Genomic DNA, 17,485 nt, shown 5'->3' with positions numbered 1-17,485 from the left:
CAACGAGAGCAATGTTGCCACGCTTTAGAACTGAAGATATCGAACCGTTTACGGTTACAGGTGTTGATTTTGCTGGTCCGCTAAAATATAAAACGCCACAAAAGTTGGTTGAAAAATGTTATGTTGCACTCTTTACATGCGCATGTACAAGAGCTGTCTACCTTAGGCTTTGTCATGATCTGTCGGCAGGAGAATTTCAGAGAATTTTAAAGGAGTTTGTTGCGAGAAAAGGACCACCACAAATGATGATTAGTGATAACGCAAGGACATTTGTGGCAACAGGGAAGTGGTTACTAACACTTAAGAAGGATGAAAATCTTGCAAACTATCTTGCTACTACAGCCATAAAATGGAGGTTCAATTTATAAAGAGCGCCGTGGTGGGGAGGTTTGTTTGAAAGATTAATTGGAATAATGAAGAAAAGTTTGTCAAAAACAATCGGTAAAGGCATCCTGAGCTTCTTTGAATTGGAAGAAGTATTGTTGGATGTGGAATGTGCTATGAACAATAGGCCACTATGTTACCAAGGTGACCAATTCGATAATCAAGTATTGACGCCAAATGTATTAATGAGGGGGAGACCTGCAATCTTGCTTGAAGAAGATATTGATTTAATAACAAGGGGCGATTGTGCACTCCGGAGAGTCAAGTTTGTGAAAACTTGTAAGAATCACTTAAGGAAAAGATGGATGAACGAGTACGTGCACGCAATGGAAGAACGACAACAAGCAAAGGAAAAGAGAGGTAATGCAAAACTCCCAGGTGTTGGAAGCATGGTTCTCATTAAAGACGATGTGAAGGACGAGGCACTTCTCAACATCGGTCGAATTGAAAACAACGTTAAAGGGAAAGATGGAGTTATTCGTGGCTTTAAAATACGACTGGGAAATGGTTATGTAATTGAACGACCAATTCAGTTGGTGTGTGACTTGGAAATGAGTTGTGGGGCAGAAAGCGAAATCGAATCGGACGAGAATTTGGAAACCAGAGCCGAAGAGGATACCTTGAAAAGAGAAACGAGACTGGCGAAATTGGATGCAAGACAAAAGATCAATTACATCAAGGAAGACGAGATGGAAGATAGCTGATTAAAGCCGAAGTCTCAGCTTTAATCGGGGGAGGGTGTCGTGAATAAAGTCTTCAAGACGTAATTGAAGGTGTGTGAAGGCGTGTTTGAAGGTGTGTTTGTGTGAAGGCGTGTTTGAAGGTGTTAATATTTTTAGGTGTTAAGGTATTTAATTGTTAATGCATAAAATGTGTGAAAATGACGCGATTGTAAAAGTGTATAAAAAGAGTGTGTATTTTGTAAAATAATCGATTCGCAGTCAGATGTAAAATATATTATCAAGTTCAAAAAGTGACTCTTTAGTGTCTCAGGGAAAGTATAAATAATTCCCCACAAAGACATAGTTATTGACATTGAGCCATTTCCATGTCACAATCAAAGTGTTGAACGTGTGATTAAAATTGTGACTGAATCAGCATCTAAAGTTTATGGTCATGAAAATCGTGATGGCTATATTTGCGTTCAACTGGAGCGCCGCAAGTTGATGCCTCACTTTGACACAAAATCTGAATTTAAGAACATTTAAGTATATTTTCTAATCAACGTTTGCTAATGATATATTGTTTTGACTGTTCAAATAATTTGAATTTTATTATAAATTCAATCAATAAATTATGTAACAAATGAGTGTTTTTAAGTTAATTTATTTGAAAACTTCAAAGGTAAAAATACAAAGTATAGCAAAGTACTAGCGAAAAACGGTTTGCAGCATTGCATTCATCGTATTTGAGAGCCAATTACTGGAAATTCCCGAAGAAATTTTCCAAATTTTTTTAAGTTATGATCCGGCCTAATATACATATATATATATATATATATATATATATATATATATATATATATATATATATATATATATATATATATATATATATATATATATATATATATATATATATACATATATATATATATACATACATGTAATTATACATATTTTTATTTAAATAGTTTGCTAATTAAAACGTACTAAGATTCCCAAGAAGAACCTCTTTGTTTTCTCTGATCTTTATTGCTAGTAACATTTTAAGTTCTTTAGACAGCATTTTATTTTGTTGTGTATTTGTGTATTATATGGCATATTTGTCGACTATTTATACTTTTCTTTAGTCAAACACTATGAAAAATTTGTTAAACCAAAATAACTATCGAAAACCTACATAAATAAGCATGAAATGTTAAATTCATGCATGTATTGTTAACGAAACACAACAAGGAACTGAATAATCGATTAAATGCAGATTTTAAGTAATTAGTTTATTATGGAGCTACCAAAATCCTTTTCAGTTTTATCTACAAAATATCTACATAAAAACACAAACAAAGAATGTTCAATGATTTTGAAGCGCTAACGTTGTTCCGAAAATGGCCGCTAAAAATCACGAAGAAAATATTTAAAATTTAGATCAAAAATTTTTCTGAAGTTTTTTTCGAAAAAACACATTTTTTTTTTTATCTGAAAAGGCGATTCCCTGGTTCATAGCATTGGATTTAATAGCAAAGTTTTTATCATAAAAACGGAATTTTTTGAATGTTTATAGCAATAGACTTTTTTTTTCTTCGCTTTTTACGGTGAAAACTTCGTGTTTTACGGAAAAAACTTCGTTTTTTATGTTTATAGCATTGGTCCCTGATTACCAAAACGAAAAACGTCATTGTATTAAATTATTTTATCATGGGACGTAAGTAATTAAGTTTAAATTTGAAGTTTGATTTAAGAATTTAGCAGATATAGTGATCATGCATATCGTGTTTATGACAGTATGTTGTCAGTACTTGGTACGATTATTAAGTTAGTACTTTTAAAATGTATTTTTTTAGTTCTAATTTCAGCAGGGCCATAGTTTTATGTTGTTGAACCAACGCATTCTAAGCGGTTAACAATTTTAGCAAACTTTACTTTTTGATGATTTCTTTTTTAAAACTGTTGATGTTGTTTTTTGTTTTTTTAAAACCAATAATTTATAAAGATGTGAGTCGAAGATAAAAAATGTTTATCACATGTTTATCAATGCTTGAAAACGAGGTTATGCAATCTCGATATGTTATTGAAATTTCAAATATTTAGAGTGTTCACTAAGAAGGTGTTAGAAAATTATTTGGAACTTGCATGTGAATATTTAAGGAAGATACCTTCGTTCATCAAAAGTTAGAAAATGATTTTTACAAATTTACTCACTTTCTTTTCTTCTTCTTCGTCTTTCTACGCTAATTAAAACTTCAAAAATTATTTGAGTTTGCGTAAAGTTCTTAGAACTGAAACGTTGTGCGAATTTTCATTGGCTGAAGTTTTTATTAGTTTTAGGGGGTAGATTAAACTTGATTGAAATATAATAGGCAAATAATAATGAGCAAATTTAACAAATGCTTACAATTATATATTTGTTACTTCTCAATGTATGTCTAAAATTTTTAAATCATTGTGGTTTAAAGTTTTCTCCGAACCTTAGTTTGATTTTCATAAAAATGAACTCCGTGACGAAAAACTATTAAGTTACATGTGAATAAACTCCATTTCACCGCACCGTGTCGAGCTCAGCCGAAATTATTGAGGGTCATTTGAAAACTTTTTATCGGTTGTTGCTGTCTATTATTTGCTTGTTTGTTTTTGGTTTGTTTTTTTTTGCAGTATTCACATTAATAAGGTTCGAAATTTTTTAAGTTTTTACATTTAAAAGTAAATACAAAATAGCATATGATACAAAATACAAAAAAGCATATGATAAATATTACATTTCTAATCTGTTTAGTACCATGCCCGTGTTTCCTTGACCCCCTTAGACAAGTGTAAACACCAATATTTTAGAATATCGATCAGTTAAAATTGTTATAGATATGATTTGTTGTTGCTTCAATTTGTCAGGAAAGCTTTTTTCTAAGAAGCTTGTTTTTCTAAGGAAGTTAGCAAAACATACCTTTTTATGTTTGTAATGTTCAATATTATAAATTATCATTAACAATCATTAGAAAATTAAAAACAGATTTTCACAAGTTTAACAAACGTTTGCTCACCTGATTCTCGTTTCCTTTTCTCTTTGCACTTCCTTCGCTTCGCTTTCTTTCAAAAGACGGAAAATATTTGGTTCTTGGAATTAAACAAATCGTTTCCATTAAACTTCGAACTGAACCATTAAGATAAAAGAATTTTAACTTCTCTCAGGGGGTTGATTTGCTTCGCGTAAGATACTAATTTAGACAGTGGCTAACAGAATGATTACAAGTTAAAGTTAATTTTCTCACTTTTGCTTTTTTATTAACCAATTATCAAGGGATTTTTTTTGTGATTATTTTTAAGTTAATCTTATTGTTCACTGCGATGAAAAAGTTTTAAGCTTCGTGACGAATATCAAAATATATCAAGGTTGATTGAGTATTAAACGATTTTATTATCTAATTAAATTGTGTGAAGTTATATTCGAAGATATTCTGAAAAATCGATTACTTCTTATAAATGAGTTATTCTTTATTGTTGAACTCTGTAATTTTTATTGCTAATTTACTTGATGAATAGTAATGTCCCAAAGCTGGTTTGTGGCGAAAAATGAACACGAACGTACGGTCGTGAATCATGCCGTAAGTGAATTTGAACCCGGACGTATTGTCGTGAATTATGCTGCGTTGTTCCGAACAACGGACGATTTGGCCACCGGACATTCGCAATTTTCAAATATATTCTTTTTGTTTATTTTTAAGCTTTTGGAGGGATGAAATTTTTTAAACAAAACAAAGTTTAATGACTTCAGCGTTGTGGCTAAATCTTGGTAACCTCAAGAGTTTTTCAAGGAAATTTCTTTGAAAAAATGGAATGAAAATTTTTGAATGATTAATGAAGATAAACTCATAATTTTTTTTGATAAGAATAAAATATGCATTAAGACTATAAATCTAGCTGTAAACTAAAACAATGCTCAATTGCAGTAATCTTTAAGGCAAGACTAGTCCCAAAGGAATCCATGAATCTTTTGCGCCTTGAAACATTAGCTCTTATTTAATCCTTTGTAATCAGAGATTGCTTCTTGGACCTGAGGATGTCCATAGTGCAACAAAGTCTAGAACCTTTAATAAACTTCAAAAAAGAAATTTTTTAACTGCAGTGACAAAAGCAACCTATAAGCTGTTTATCTTACTCGACTGATGTCAAAGGAGAAAGAGGGATTGTGACAGACAATAGTTGTAATAATAAATGATAATTGAGTATTTTTGGAATTAAAATTTCAGGCGTCAAAAGATGAATTTTTTGGGTAAAAAAAAAAACGAAAAAAATCAACCGAAATGTAAAAAACGTATCTCAGATGTTTAGGAAAAGATTTATTTTATTTTTGTTAACATTTTTAGTTAACATTAGTCTTTTAAATGTTGCTTTTGAGGCTTTTAAAAGGGACTGCGTTGGTAATTGACTTTGACAAACTGATCATCCTTTACATTAATAATTTGGGGTTTTATAGTAGGTGTAGGTAGTTTTATAGCGGCTGTGTTTTCTTTTATTTCGCGCAGAGAAAAATTCTCACTCTCAATCATTATGCAAAATTCTTCACACTTTATAATTCTTCAGACGTTACTTCACGGGTGGGTGGGGGTGGGGGTGGGTGGGTGGGGGGGGGGGGAGAAGGCGAAAAAGTAGAATGTTAGAATTTTTATATATCAATAGATAATCATTTTCTTTAAGAAACTATTTCTAAGTAAGATTAAATATTAACTATAACTATCTATTAAAAGGAAATTAATGAAAACAAACATCAGTCTAAAAATTGTCAAAACTTTAAAAGGTTTGTTGTACTTTTGGTTTGGAAATCCAGAAATATTTCACGGGGTGACTTCGGCTTCTAGAATTGATAATACTTTTTATAACATATTTAAGAAAACTCTTTTAATAAAACGGATCGCTGTACTGCAATTCAGTAATATTATATAAACTATAAAAACGTATGTTATATAAACTATAAAAACAACCTACTATTCTACAGTTTTACAAATTCTACGGTTTAGCATTTTTTAACCACTTCTAAAAGTCTTTATATTCAGTTTCTGACGTCATCAAGCAGTAAGGGTAAGAAAGTACTCTCATAAAAATGATGAAATTCAAACTCCTGCGAAGGAAAATGATTTTTTTTGCAACAACTGCAGATATTTTTCGCAATTTTTATTTACCTACTAAACTCCTCAGTTTATTGACAAAACAAAAACAAAAACTGTTAACTCCATTTTCACCGCTGGGTACCTTTTCATAAACCACGCCACGTGTTATTTTCAGTTAAATCTTGAGCGACTTTTGAGGTCAAATTCCACCAGGACAACTTTTTGCGGACAAAGGTTTATATAATATTTTGCATGCCAGAAAGCATTCATAATTGAATGGAAAATGTCTTTATGACATAAATATGCTTTGAAAAAATCATTTGTTGATCTGTTTTAGTGTTTACATACTTGTTACCTCGTTTTCAAACAAATTCACAAAAGCGAGGCTTTGTTTTAGCATCAGTAAATCATTAATTACTAAAATTTACTTTGAACAGCATTAATCTACTAAAATTTCCTTTGAAATTAAAAAAAAAAATTATAATGATTACAATATTAGAAAAAAAAATCTTTAAAAATAGTTCTACTGTTTCGGAGTAGCGGTTTTTTCGGAGTAGCGGTTTTTTTCATAAAACCTTCATAAAGAGGAGAAAAAGGGCTCATTCTTTGATTTGTCCTTTATGAATATGAAACAAGTATGAGTATGAAACGTAAGCTCGTGAAGAAAATCCAAAAGAAACATTCACTAAGATATAGCAGCATACGAAGCTACTTGGTTTTAACCAAACATATTTAGACAGAGATCTTAAAGTTCATTACGTTATCAGACAAATCAAATATGAAAACATTAAAAAATACAAGACATGCAGATCGGAAACACAAGTGTGTAAAAATTTCTTAGAAAACTAAGATTTCGTTCACTTTAAATGTAAGTAGTAGGAAAATGCCGGTTCTGAGACAAAACGACTTTTTCGTTTAAAATTGAGTATAATTTTTTGATTCGTGCTAATTTTTGATATTCGTGTTACCTTTTAGGAAAATGAGAGTTCTAGGACATTAATGTACATTTCCGTCTTATTTTAAGGCAACGACTAAATTTTTCAATAGTTAGAAAGTGGGTGTAAAAGTCCATCCAAGTTTTTGAAATAGGTGAGAGCAAATTTCATCATGCAGCTTTTTTTTATCAATCGTTTTTAGAAAAGAAAAGTTTTCAATTTTGCATGGATAATTTCTGTTCCTTAAAAGTTGAAACAAAATATACTGCGCGTTAATGAAGCTTTTCCTTTTAATTTCTTTCGACTTGTCTCTTCCGTAATAAATGTCATAGAGAGAAGAGAATTCTATATAGTCCTTGATGAGCTGTTCTTCCAAGTATTCAATGTCATCTATTCTTTTTCCAGTCAGCACGAAACAAATGTAGTTAGCATTTTCATAGTGATTGGTAAACCCAAGTTGCTTTAAGAAGATGAGTATATGTTCTTTGGTAATTTTGGAATATTTGATGCTGTTGGAATGTTGATGGAGTTGACGAGAAGGTTTGAAGCTTGAAATTTGCTTTTTAGTTTTTCAAAGATCTCCTTTTGAACTTTGCATTTTTGTTTTCCGTTGTATTTTGTTGTTTGTGTTGAAGTGATAGTAACCTATTTTAATTTCTAGAGTTTCTTGTTGGCAAGAACATTTTATGCAAAAATTTTTCCGCACTGATCCATTTCAAAGTTGTTGAGGTTTTCATTTGAGCAGTATTTACATTTGTACAAGTAGATTGGTTTTTGCTCAATTTTAATGAGTCCACTTTTTAGAGTCGGCAAGGTTTGACGCTGTTTGAAAGTATTGTCTTTGAATGTCTTCTTTTTCTACATTAAATTTTTAAATTTCTTCAAAGGGAAGTTTTGTTTGTAAAATGTCTTCATACCTTTGAACAAGATGAATAGTTTTTGCAATAAAGAAAGCTTTTTCAGTTTTTACTTTTTTAAAGTTTTCCGTGTCTTTTGCAGCTTCAATGTCAAACTGCTTTAAAATTTTTTCGTTTAATGAAGTGATATTCATGTTTATTAATTGCTTTATAATGATCATAAGCTACTATATAAAAGTCTACAGATCAGATGAACCCTTATCATCCGGACCGAAAAACTTCCAGTAGTTGATCAAACTAAATCTGTTTTTATAATGTCCTACAGCCAGAGTGCGAATTCCGTCTTCCAAAATTTTTCTTTTATCATCTTCAGCGCTGAGTGCAACTTTGTTAATCTCTTCCGTGTAAATATCGTGCTTATGAGATCGGATAATGTTTGTTTTAGCAAACTTTTATTTTTTATTCATTAAGCAGTCTTTGTAGTCTCGATGCTCTATTTTTTTTTATCAACAACGCTTTTCTTTACCCCTTTGCACTTTTTGTGCTCTTTTTCTTCAAGGATCTTGTAAGAGTAGAGCTTAGGTCGAAGTCCAACAAACCCTTCAATCTCCTTCCTTCTCTCAATCTTATCAATTTTTCTTCACTCAGTCTCCTGTTTTCTCTTAATCTTATCAATCTTTCTTCACTTGATCTAATAATTATCCTAATTGTTTCTTCCAACGAATTATAATCCTCCATTTTTTAATATGAAATATTTTGTTTAACTCAAATTTAATTTTTTCATAACTCTCCAGAATCTTTTTTAGGTCGTCCTACAAGTCTTTCTTCCATAACGTCTTTCATCCATTCGCTTTTGTCAATCAGATGGTTCTCCACCGCCAGCATCAACAAAGAAATTTTGCTTTTCGACGTTTGAGTAATTCTGTTATCTCTCAGCAGCTTTTTCAAATCCTTTTTCGTATACCTCATTTTTTAACGCGTAAATATTATTTATCAATAAACAGCGCTTTTCCCGTCGGATTTAATCCTGAGCATTTTGTCAGAGATCACCACGGCAAAGGCTTGAGTGCCTGCAGGAACGTTTGCATTAAAGGTGGCCTTGATTTGAACTTCGAGCACTGTCGATTTTAACCTCTCCGCCTGCTTGCTCACATCAAAAACAAAAAGCGGGCAAATGTATCTGTAATTCAAGCCGGTCATATTAGGCTGAGCCACAATGTCGTCGATTCCGTAAAGCCTATTGTCAAACTTGCACGCATCTCTGTAAGCCCTTGAGAATGTGTTGTTTTTAAAGTCCAAGTTGTAATCCACAGCAGGGTACCTTTCGCTGTTTAAGGTGACGTACATGTTTTTAATGTCGCAGTGATCAAAGATGGATGGATTTCGGTCTTGACTTCCGTCTCTGTTGGTCTGGAATCCAACCACTACGTACCTCGGTCTTTCGCTAGCAGATCTCGCACTCAGTCTCCAACTGAATGTGTTTGCCACGGGAACGGAAATGGTGTCGCACTGTCTAGACTTGAACGCTAAGGGAACGTCTACTTTGGACTCGATGATTTTGTAAAGATTATTGCTCTCCAAAAGAGAGGGAGTGACATGAGGCATAAACAAAGACAGTTTAGTCCAATCGAATTTTCCTGTGCCTGTTGCATTGGCTTTAAAAATCGCATCGGTGTCGCTCTTTCTCACAAGGGTAACGGTGTGCTTAAAACCATAAAGAACTTTGTCATAATCGTCGCAAAAACCAAAAATGTGCTTCAAAGGAATGCAGAACGAAAAGATTCCTTTATCAGCGGGCTGCTTGATGATGTAAGCGTGTCTGTTGATAAATCCAGTGTTATTAGCAAGATCAGCATCCACGGTCGTGTCTCGCTGCCACAGTTGATTCATTCCCTCAGATATTTGAAACTCTACCGGATATTTAAGATAACCAAACATAGTGTTGGATTGACCAGGACTATATATGGTTTCCACCTCTTGATTCGACAAATAATAAGAAATTTGGCTAAACAGATGCATGATAACATTGTTTGCAAAAGTAACCACATCTGTGCTTGCATGAGCCGCACCGTCTGCTTTTGTCAGACTTCCTTCGACCAAAAGGTAAGATTCGCATGGAAGAGTAAACAAGTCCTGCTGCTCAATGTTGATTCTTATTTCTCCAGTGTTGTTTAAATTGGTGCTCACGGGTTCATACTCATGAAATTCAAATCTTTCGATTCCTTCATCAACCCATGTTTCTTCTGTAAAATTTAAAATCTCAGAATTTGCCATTTTTTTATAAATAAAAAAAAATTTTTGGGGGCTCCGAAGTTCCGAAGTTCCAAAGTTCAGATTATTTTAACACCATTACCCATTTTAACAAGGTCTTGGATTCGAATGGCGTTTTTCCGATTCAAAGAACCGCCCATCATAGAATATTCTTCCACAAAACCTGATGAGGCTGGAGATTTAACCAGCTCTGAAATAATGTCTTTGCTTTTCTAAGCCATTGTCGGCTTTGGTGTTCCAGTCTTGACATACACCTTTTCAATCGCTTTCTTGCCTTTATCAATAGCCACGTCTTTAGCAGTTGCAATCGCCGAAGAAGCTAGCTCTTTACCTGCTAATTTTGCAGCTGTGATCGCCTCTCGTCCCAATTCGCTTCTCGCCATTTTCTGAGCCAAAGTCGATGCTGCTCTCGAGGCGCTTGACGCGGCCGCTCTTTGCATGACGTTTTTAAACGTGTCAAATTTACCGCTTCCACCAATAATGTGTTTTTTCACATATCTTTTTCTGTAAACGATCATTTTTTATAAGCAAAAAAGTTATTTTGCAATGCATCTCTGAATCGATTTGTACTCGTCTTTGCTAATTACCTTTTGTCTGAGCAGCTCGTCGCAAATAGCAACAGCCTCGTTTCTTGAAGCCGTGTTTTCAGCATGACAAGAAGCAATACTCAATTAAAACTTTTCCACCAACGCATTCGGATCGCTCGGAAGAACGATTAATCCATGACCTTTTTTTCCTTTAAGAGCGTTTTCAATAGGTATGATGAATTGATTGTATTTCTCAACCTCTGCAGGTTTGGGTTTGTTCATTCTTATATCTGGCTTTAAAGCTCCACTCTCTGATAAAATTTTCGAGTAATTAGCCACATCTTCTTCCGTCACGTCAAAGTTCTTCGAAATGCTTGGATTGGCCATCAGCTCCCAAAGACCTCTTGTTCCTTCATACTTTTCACCACCTACAATTATGTCATCTCCTTCAAACAAAACACTCATTTTTCCAATCGTATATTGACCATCGTTTCTACTCAATTCAAACTTGTTCTTAAAATTTCTCTTTCCTTTTTTGACCTTATTCTGAAGAATCAAATACGTTACCGACATATTGCCCAAAGGATTCTCCTCAAACATAGACTCGATCACTGGTTCAGATTTAAGCTCAGATTTAATCTCAGACTGAATACTATTAATCACTTTTTTATTGCTCTCGATGATCGGTTTAAACAGTTTGCTCACATCTGTCTGAAATTGAGAATCCATCATGTTTTCATTCGCACTATCTTGATAAATTTTATTTCTTCTCGACATCCCGTTTATTCGGGTCTTGTATTTTATAAAAGATCATTTTTTTAAAATACGTGGAAAAAAATTTTCAATTCTTTTTAAATAGGTTGTTAAACGCTTGAATCGCGTCTTCTCAGCCTTTTTGGATCAAAGACTCTTTAGTCAATTAATCTATTCCGCTTTTAGCTTTCGATCTTATCTCCTCCGTCATGGCTTTAAACTTTTGAATCTCCTCCAAAACCAATTGAAACTCAGAATTGCTTATATTTCCATCCGTCAACGCTTTCGAAATGTGGTCGCTGATCGTATTCATTTTAAACTCTGCTAAAACTTTTATCTTTTCATGCTTCTCCGCTTTTAACGTTAGCTTTTTGTTCACTTGACCTCCAACAATAGATAAAAAACCCATTCCAATAGCCACGGCTTCACACGCAATCGCCGCAGGATTGGCAACAATCGTGCTCAAAAGACTAATTTTAACAGTTCCTAAAGCAATGCATAAAACTTGCATAGTATTGTCTACATTGGATATAATTCTGAAAGCGCGATGATACTTTTTGCTTAGATGAACTCTCTTTTTCCTTTCGTTGTCCATCTCTTTTTGAATCTCGCTTATTTTCTGAAGTCGGTTAGCGTGACCTTCTTCTTCGATTGGAGCCGTAGGAAGATTCGGATGTATTTCTTTATAACTTTTGTAATCCATTTTTATTAAGACAAAAAAATAAATTTAAAAAAATTTATTTTTTAAAGAAAATTTACCAAGCACAAACTTTCGCCTTTTTTAATAATGACGTCCTTGTCGCTTTTGTTGTAAACATCCATAAAGATCTGATCTACAGGCTCTGAAATCATCATAGTGTGATTAAAATAATTCAACTTTACATTAAGACCATGTCTCAAATTTACCAACGCTATCCCCTTCTCAATTCCAAACATGAAAAGAATCTTTTGTTTAGACAGACGAAGCAAATGAATATCTCTCTGAGCAAATATCTCAAATCTATCACCCACTTTTAACGGAGGATGCTTTAAATACTTGTCAAAAATAATAGTGCATTTTTTCCACTCTTTCTTTCGATCGTAATGAACCCTTCTTACACACTGCATCTTTTTGTTTTAAAAAAATTTTTTTTTTTTTGCATTTTTTCTGGCGAGATCTCTTCAATGCACCATAAGAATTAGGCGTAATAATACGCTTGTCCGAGAAGGTAAAAGCTTCCGGATTTACCGACTTGCGCGTCGCCAGAGTTGAGCGTGACAACGAGTCTTCTGCCAGCTGCGACGCTGGGCATGGAGTCCGCCTCTGCAAAATTTCTGTAAAAGGAAATAGTGGTGGTGGAGCCGATGGAGGCGGTGGATTGGTACAACAGCCCTGACGATTTGTTGTTAAACGAGGTTAAGTTTGATCCGTTTCACAAAGACAAGTAAAAATCTTCCATTCCAGACGAGAAAAAGATGCATTTGCTGTCGCCGTCATACCCAGGAAAAGTGTTGTAATTGTTTGCACTGTAAGAGGTCCAGGGGCTGAGGACAGTGCCGTTGCCTGGAGGTAAATTTCCATCGTACATTCTGACTCTAGACTCCCACCAGTTTCCAGAAGAGCCAATGACGTGCATTCTAATGTATTTCCGAAAAACACCATTTCCTTTTCCATTGGTGTTTAGCAAAACATATTCGTTTCCATAAGTTGTGTTGAGATATCTGAACGTCCTAGCGTACAATTTAACGGAGGATAGAAGAGGAGGGATAGAGGTGAATGTGGAAATGAAGGGTTGAATCCAGTAAGTGATTGCTGCAGCATAATTACTGACCAACTGGATGGTTAAGTTTGCTTTAAACGGCAAGTCGACGGTAAAATATCCTCCCAAGGAAGTGGAGCTGTAAACGTTGCATCTTTGCAAAGAGTTGGCGTAAAACGTTCCTCCGAAAGGGGAAAAGAGCAAGTCGCAAGCAAGGGCAGTGGCGTCCACTCCTAATCCTTCAGTGGTTGTTGAATAATTCCCAACTCTAATTTCTCCGTCTGCCAATATCCGAAGAAAGACTTGTCCAAGAAAGCTTGTTCCGTTTCCATTAAGAGCCAGCCATAAACTTCTCAGAACTCTAGAACCGTCTGAATAGCTAATGACTGGTGCGGTGGTCAATCCTGCCACAGTTTGTGACTTTAACCCCAAGGATGAAAAGCTTGAATTTGGAACAAGTCCTAAAAAGTTAGATTTTTGCAATGAAGCATCCACATAACTTTTTGTTGCAGCGTCTTGCGCGTTTGACGGATCAAACATATTGATCAATTTATGGGAATTTAAATCCAAGTCTGCAGTTCCCACCGAAGGTGAAGCATGCGTTTCCACATAATTTTTTGTGGCTGAATCTGAGGCTGAAGTGGGCTCGGCCAGATTAGTCAATTTGTGCGACGTCATTTTAATATCTGTGTAAAAGATATTGGCGTATGCCACTCGAGTGTCCACATACCCTTTTGTCGCAGCGTCGTGAAGAGTAGTCGGATCAGTAACGTTGAGCAATTTGTGAGAATTTAAACCCAAGTCTCCAGTGATCGTGCTTGACCCGTCCGTTTTGATGCGTATGCTCGAGCTGACGTCCACGTAATTTTTTGTAGCTGCGTAATGAAGATTTGTTGGTTCGTTCAAATTGATCGCTTTGTGAAAATTTAAATCCAAGTCCGCTGTTCCCACTGAAGTTCCTCCCGACAAATGCGTGTCCACCTAGTTTTTCGTAGCGGCGTCGTGTGAGTTGGTTGGTTCTGCCAGATTAATGATTTTTTGAGAGTCAAAATCAATGTCTGCAGTGATGGTGCTATTTCTATCTGTTCTGACATAGAGCTCACTTGATGTCACCAAATAAGGGTTATATAAATACTTCCCCAATTCTGTCTATAAATACTTCCCCAATTAACTGTAGATTTTTTTTTTCTTGCAGCTTCATCACCACAAAGTATTGACGACGCTTTGAAAGTCTAACCCTTCATCCAAATTTTTTAAAACGTAAAGACACAAGTGACCGCAATAAGACGTGTCTCTAAACTGCACCCTTTCGCTGTTATAAAGGACAGAACTTTTCAAATAATTCACAAGCTCCACAAGAGGAGGCTGAGCATAAGAGTCAAAGCTAAACTTCTTATTACCTTCTTTGTACCAGCACACCAAATGAAAACCGCCAGTGCTCGAATCTCCCGTATTCACAATTCCACATTCTTTTCTATTTGGCTTTTTCGGCAACTCGTCTCTCACGAAAACACCTCAAAAGTTTTTAATTTTTAGTTTTTTTGCTGACTATCAGTTGAAAGTTGGTCAAAGCCTCATTAGGTAAAACAATTCCTTCCACGTTTATCATTATTATATTCGTTTAAAAATTAAAAATCTTCTAAATCAGACATGACGCTTTTAAAATGAGAAGAAGAAGTCTTTACGATCAGCACTTCTGGAACACTCACTTAAATAGACTCTACCTTTGAACCAATAAACAGACCCTCAATTTTTAAAGAAGCAATCGCCTCACAATTTTGATGAACGTACTCCAAAGGGTTTTTATCCACTTCCATTTTACCTTCCTTCTTTGAATAAAACACTGAACTCACTTCAATGTTTTCTCCGTTTTTCTTTGTAAACAATTTACCAAAAAGAATGGGAGAGCTATTTGGCTTTGATTTTAAAATAGACAAATCCTCCGTTATAATCTTCTTCGATCTTCCACCTTTTTTCAACAAAGGACTCAACTCCTTGACCTGTTCGCAAAGATATTTCGATATTTTTTCAGTCACCTCTACAAATTTACTTTCCTCTTTGCCAAGAAGAGACATCGAATAACCTTTCAGCTCCTTAGTCTCCAAATTCAAACTCTTAAACACTCCAAGAGAATGCAAAACAGGAGTGCGCAAAACAACTGGACCTTTGCCTAAAGGATACTCATTATACAACGGAATCTTTTGAAACTGAACTGGATTTGTTGCCGAACAAATCTCCCCCACCGATAATTTACTCTCATCAAAATTATTTTTTATACAGGAAACCAAATCCTTTAACTCATTTTTTCAAACGTATCAATTCTTCATTATCCAGCCATGAGTTAAACGAGTCTGGATATCCCAACCATTTAACCAGTGATTTGCTCTTTGTTTTGTGAATGATTTTTTCAATTCTAAATATGTCTTGATGCGTCTTTTGCATTTCCTGCTTATAAAAAGTACCTTGAATTTCTTCACCATTAGCGTCAGTGATTTTATACGTAGGTGGATCTGCATACTGAACTTTTGACACTGTGAAAACCTCCTCAGTCCATCTCGGCGTATACCCTTTTTCAAAATTAGACTTCCTTTTAGTAATTCGCACTTTGTCACCCATAATAAATTTTGGATCTTTTCTTTCTGTTTGCGTCTTTCCATACAGATTCATCCAAACCTTGCTCTTTTCTTCGCTGGCTTCAATTGGTGTCATTTTTATGAAAGAGTGGTTTCTGCTGTTGTAATTTTTAACCATTTCATCTAAAACGTCAATGATTTTATCGGTGTTGTTAGCTGAAAAGTTTTTAAACATTTTCTCTTTCATCGTTCTGTTCCATCGCTCGACGACACAACTTTTCTCTTTTTCAGTAGAATACAATTGCACACCCAGCGCTTTCACATGCTTGTTATAAAATTCTTTTCGTTTGTCTACCCACAATTTGGAACACTTTCTTTCTTTAAATATTTTTTCAACGCTTCAGCCACATCATTTGCTTTTTAAAGGAACAGTCCCTCCATACTTTGAAAACCCGTCAATCACCATAAGCAAATTTTTTACACCATTGTTGAATTTTGAAAACGATTGCATGTCTACCAAATCTGCAGCCCATATTTCATTGACGTCGTTCACAATCACCCTTCTTCTTTTAAAATGGCGAATTACCGGTTTATGAAGCTCTTCTAAAAGCTGATCTGTCCATTTCAGACGACTCTTCCGGAAACTTTTTTTTACCAACAACCAATACGAATTTAGCTTTTGCTTTAATCACAGGAGTAATCAGTTTTCTTTCGTTGATTTCTTTTTGAGTACGGTTGCGTATAGAATCCATCTCCTTAAGCATCATTTGATCTGCCAAATTCCTATTTTATTTGTCACTAAAATATTTATAAACCACATCGTGATGGTACGCTGCATTGTCCACTCTGTCCACCGGCTTGCTCCACTCCTGATACATGTCCGTGGAAGTCAATCTCTTGTCTAAATTCGTTCCTGGACCTGCAAAGTTCATCCCGGGAATATGCATTTTTCCTGGAAACTTGGCCCATGGAAGTTTGACTTTGCTTGACAGTTTATTAATCGACTCTACCAAATCACCTCCTTTCGTTGTCGATGGAATAAACTTGCATTTGGTCGTTCCGCAAGAGTCGCAGGTCCCTTTTAACATATTTCGATTATTTTTTGTCATCTCGTTTCTCATGTGAATGGTTTCTGTTTCTCTTTTACACTTGACGCAATACATTTTAAATATATAAAGAAATTTTTTTTTAATATATAAAAATGGAAGTTATTGACTTATCGTGGAACGTCGGTAAAACAAAAAGAAACAACAACAAGCTTTTCCCGAGAAGCATTCGAGGTATCATCGTTGGAAAGGCTGGATGCGGAAAAACAACGTTGCTTCTCAGTTTATTGCTTAGACCAGGATGGCTCGATTACAACCGATTGCAAGTGTTTGGAAAATCCCTTTTTCAACCTGAATACAAAATACTCAAAAGGTCCTTCAAAAAAAAAATTACCTAAAGAAATCATACTCGAAATTTTCAACATTCAAAACAAAATTGAAGAATTAAACTCAAGTCCTGAATGTGTCATTGAAGAAATTTCTAAAAATTGGGAAGGAAAAATAAACTTTAAATGCCAATTCTTTGAAACTGAAGAAGACGTTCCTGAACCTGAATCCTTAGACTCTACCAAAAACAATTTAATGATCTTTGACGACTTGCAAGCAACCAAACAAAACAAATGCGAAAACTATTACATCCGA

The 17,485-nt window shown here is 34.6% G+C and overlaps 2 protein-coding genes across 2 annotated transcripts in view; both read right to left on the bottom strand.

Moving 5' to 3' along the window:
- The window catches only part of LOC149877227 (uncharacterized), a 32,048-nt gene extending 29,823 nt beyond the window's left edge, over positions 1-2,225 (bottom strand). The window contains exon 1 of the mRNA XM_090074295.1: positions 2,037-2,225. Coding sequence (XP_089930421.1) covers positions 2,037-2,112 — 76 coding nt within the window. The 5' untranslated portion in view covers positions 2,113-2,225. The remainder of the gene's footprint in view (positions 1-2,036) is intronic.
- Positions 2,226-8,927: 6,702 nt separating this feature from the next.
- Positions 8,928-10,345, bottom strand: LOC149877226 (uncharacterized). The gene is made up of 2 exons (XM_090074294.1): positions 10,288-10,345; positions 8,928-10,177 (listed from the first exon to the last, which is right to left on the bottom strand). Exons 1-2 carry the CDS (start codon positions 10,343-10,345, stop codon positions 8,928-8,930), a joined length of 1,308 nt encoding a protein of 435 aa, XP_089930420.1.
- Between the last annotated feature and the right edge of the window lie 7,140 nt (positions 10,346-17,485).

This window comes from Hydra viridissima, unplaced genomic scaffold (genome assembly GCF_058129835.1).
Source record: "Hydra viridissima isolate aposymbiotic clone 2 unplaced genomic scaffold, HvirCarnegie_v1 scaffold_16, whole genome shotgun sequence".
NCBI lineage: Eukaryota > Metazoa > Cnidaria > Hydrozoa > Anthoathecata > Hydridae > Hydra > Hydra viridissima.
The sequence above is the reverse complement of the archived record's forward strand: the minus strand, read 5'-3'. Positions and strand labels throughout refer to the sequence as shown.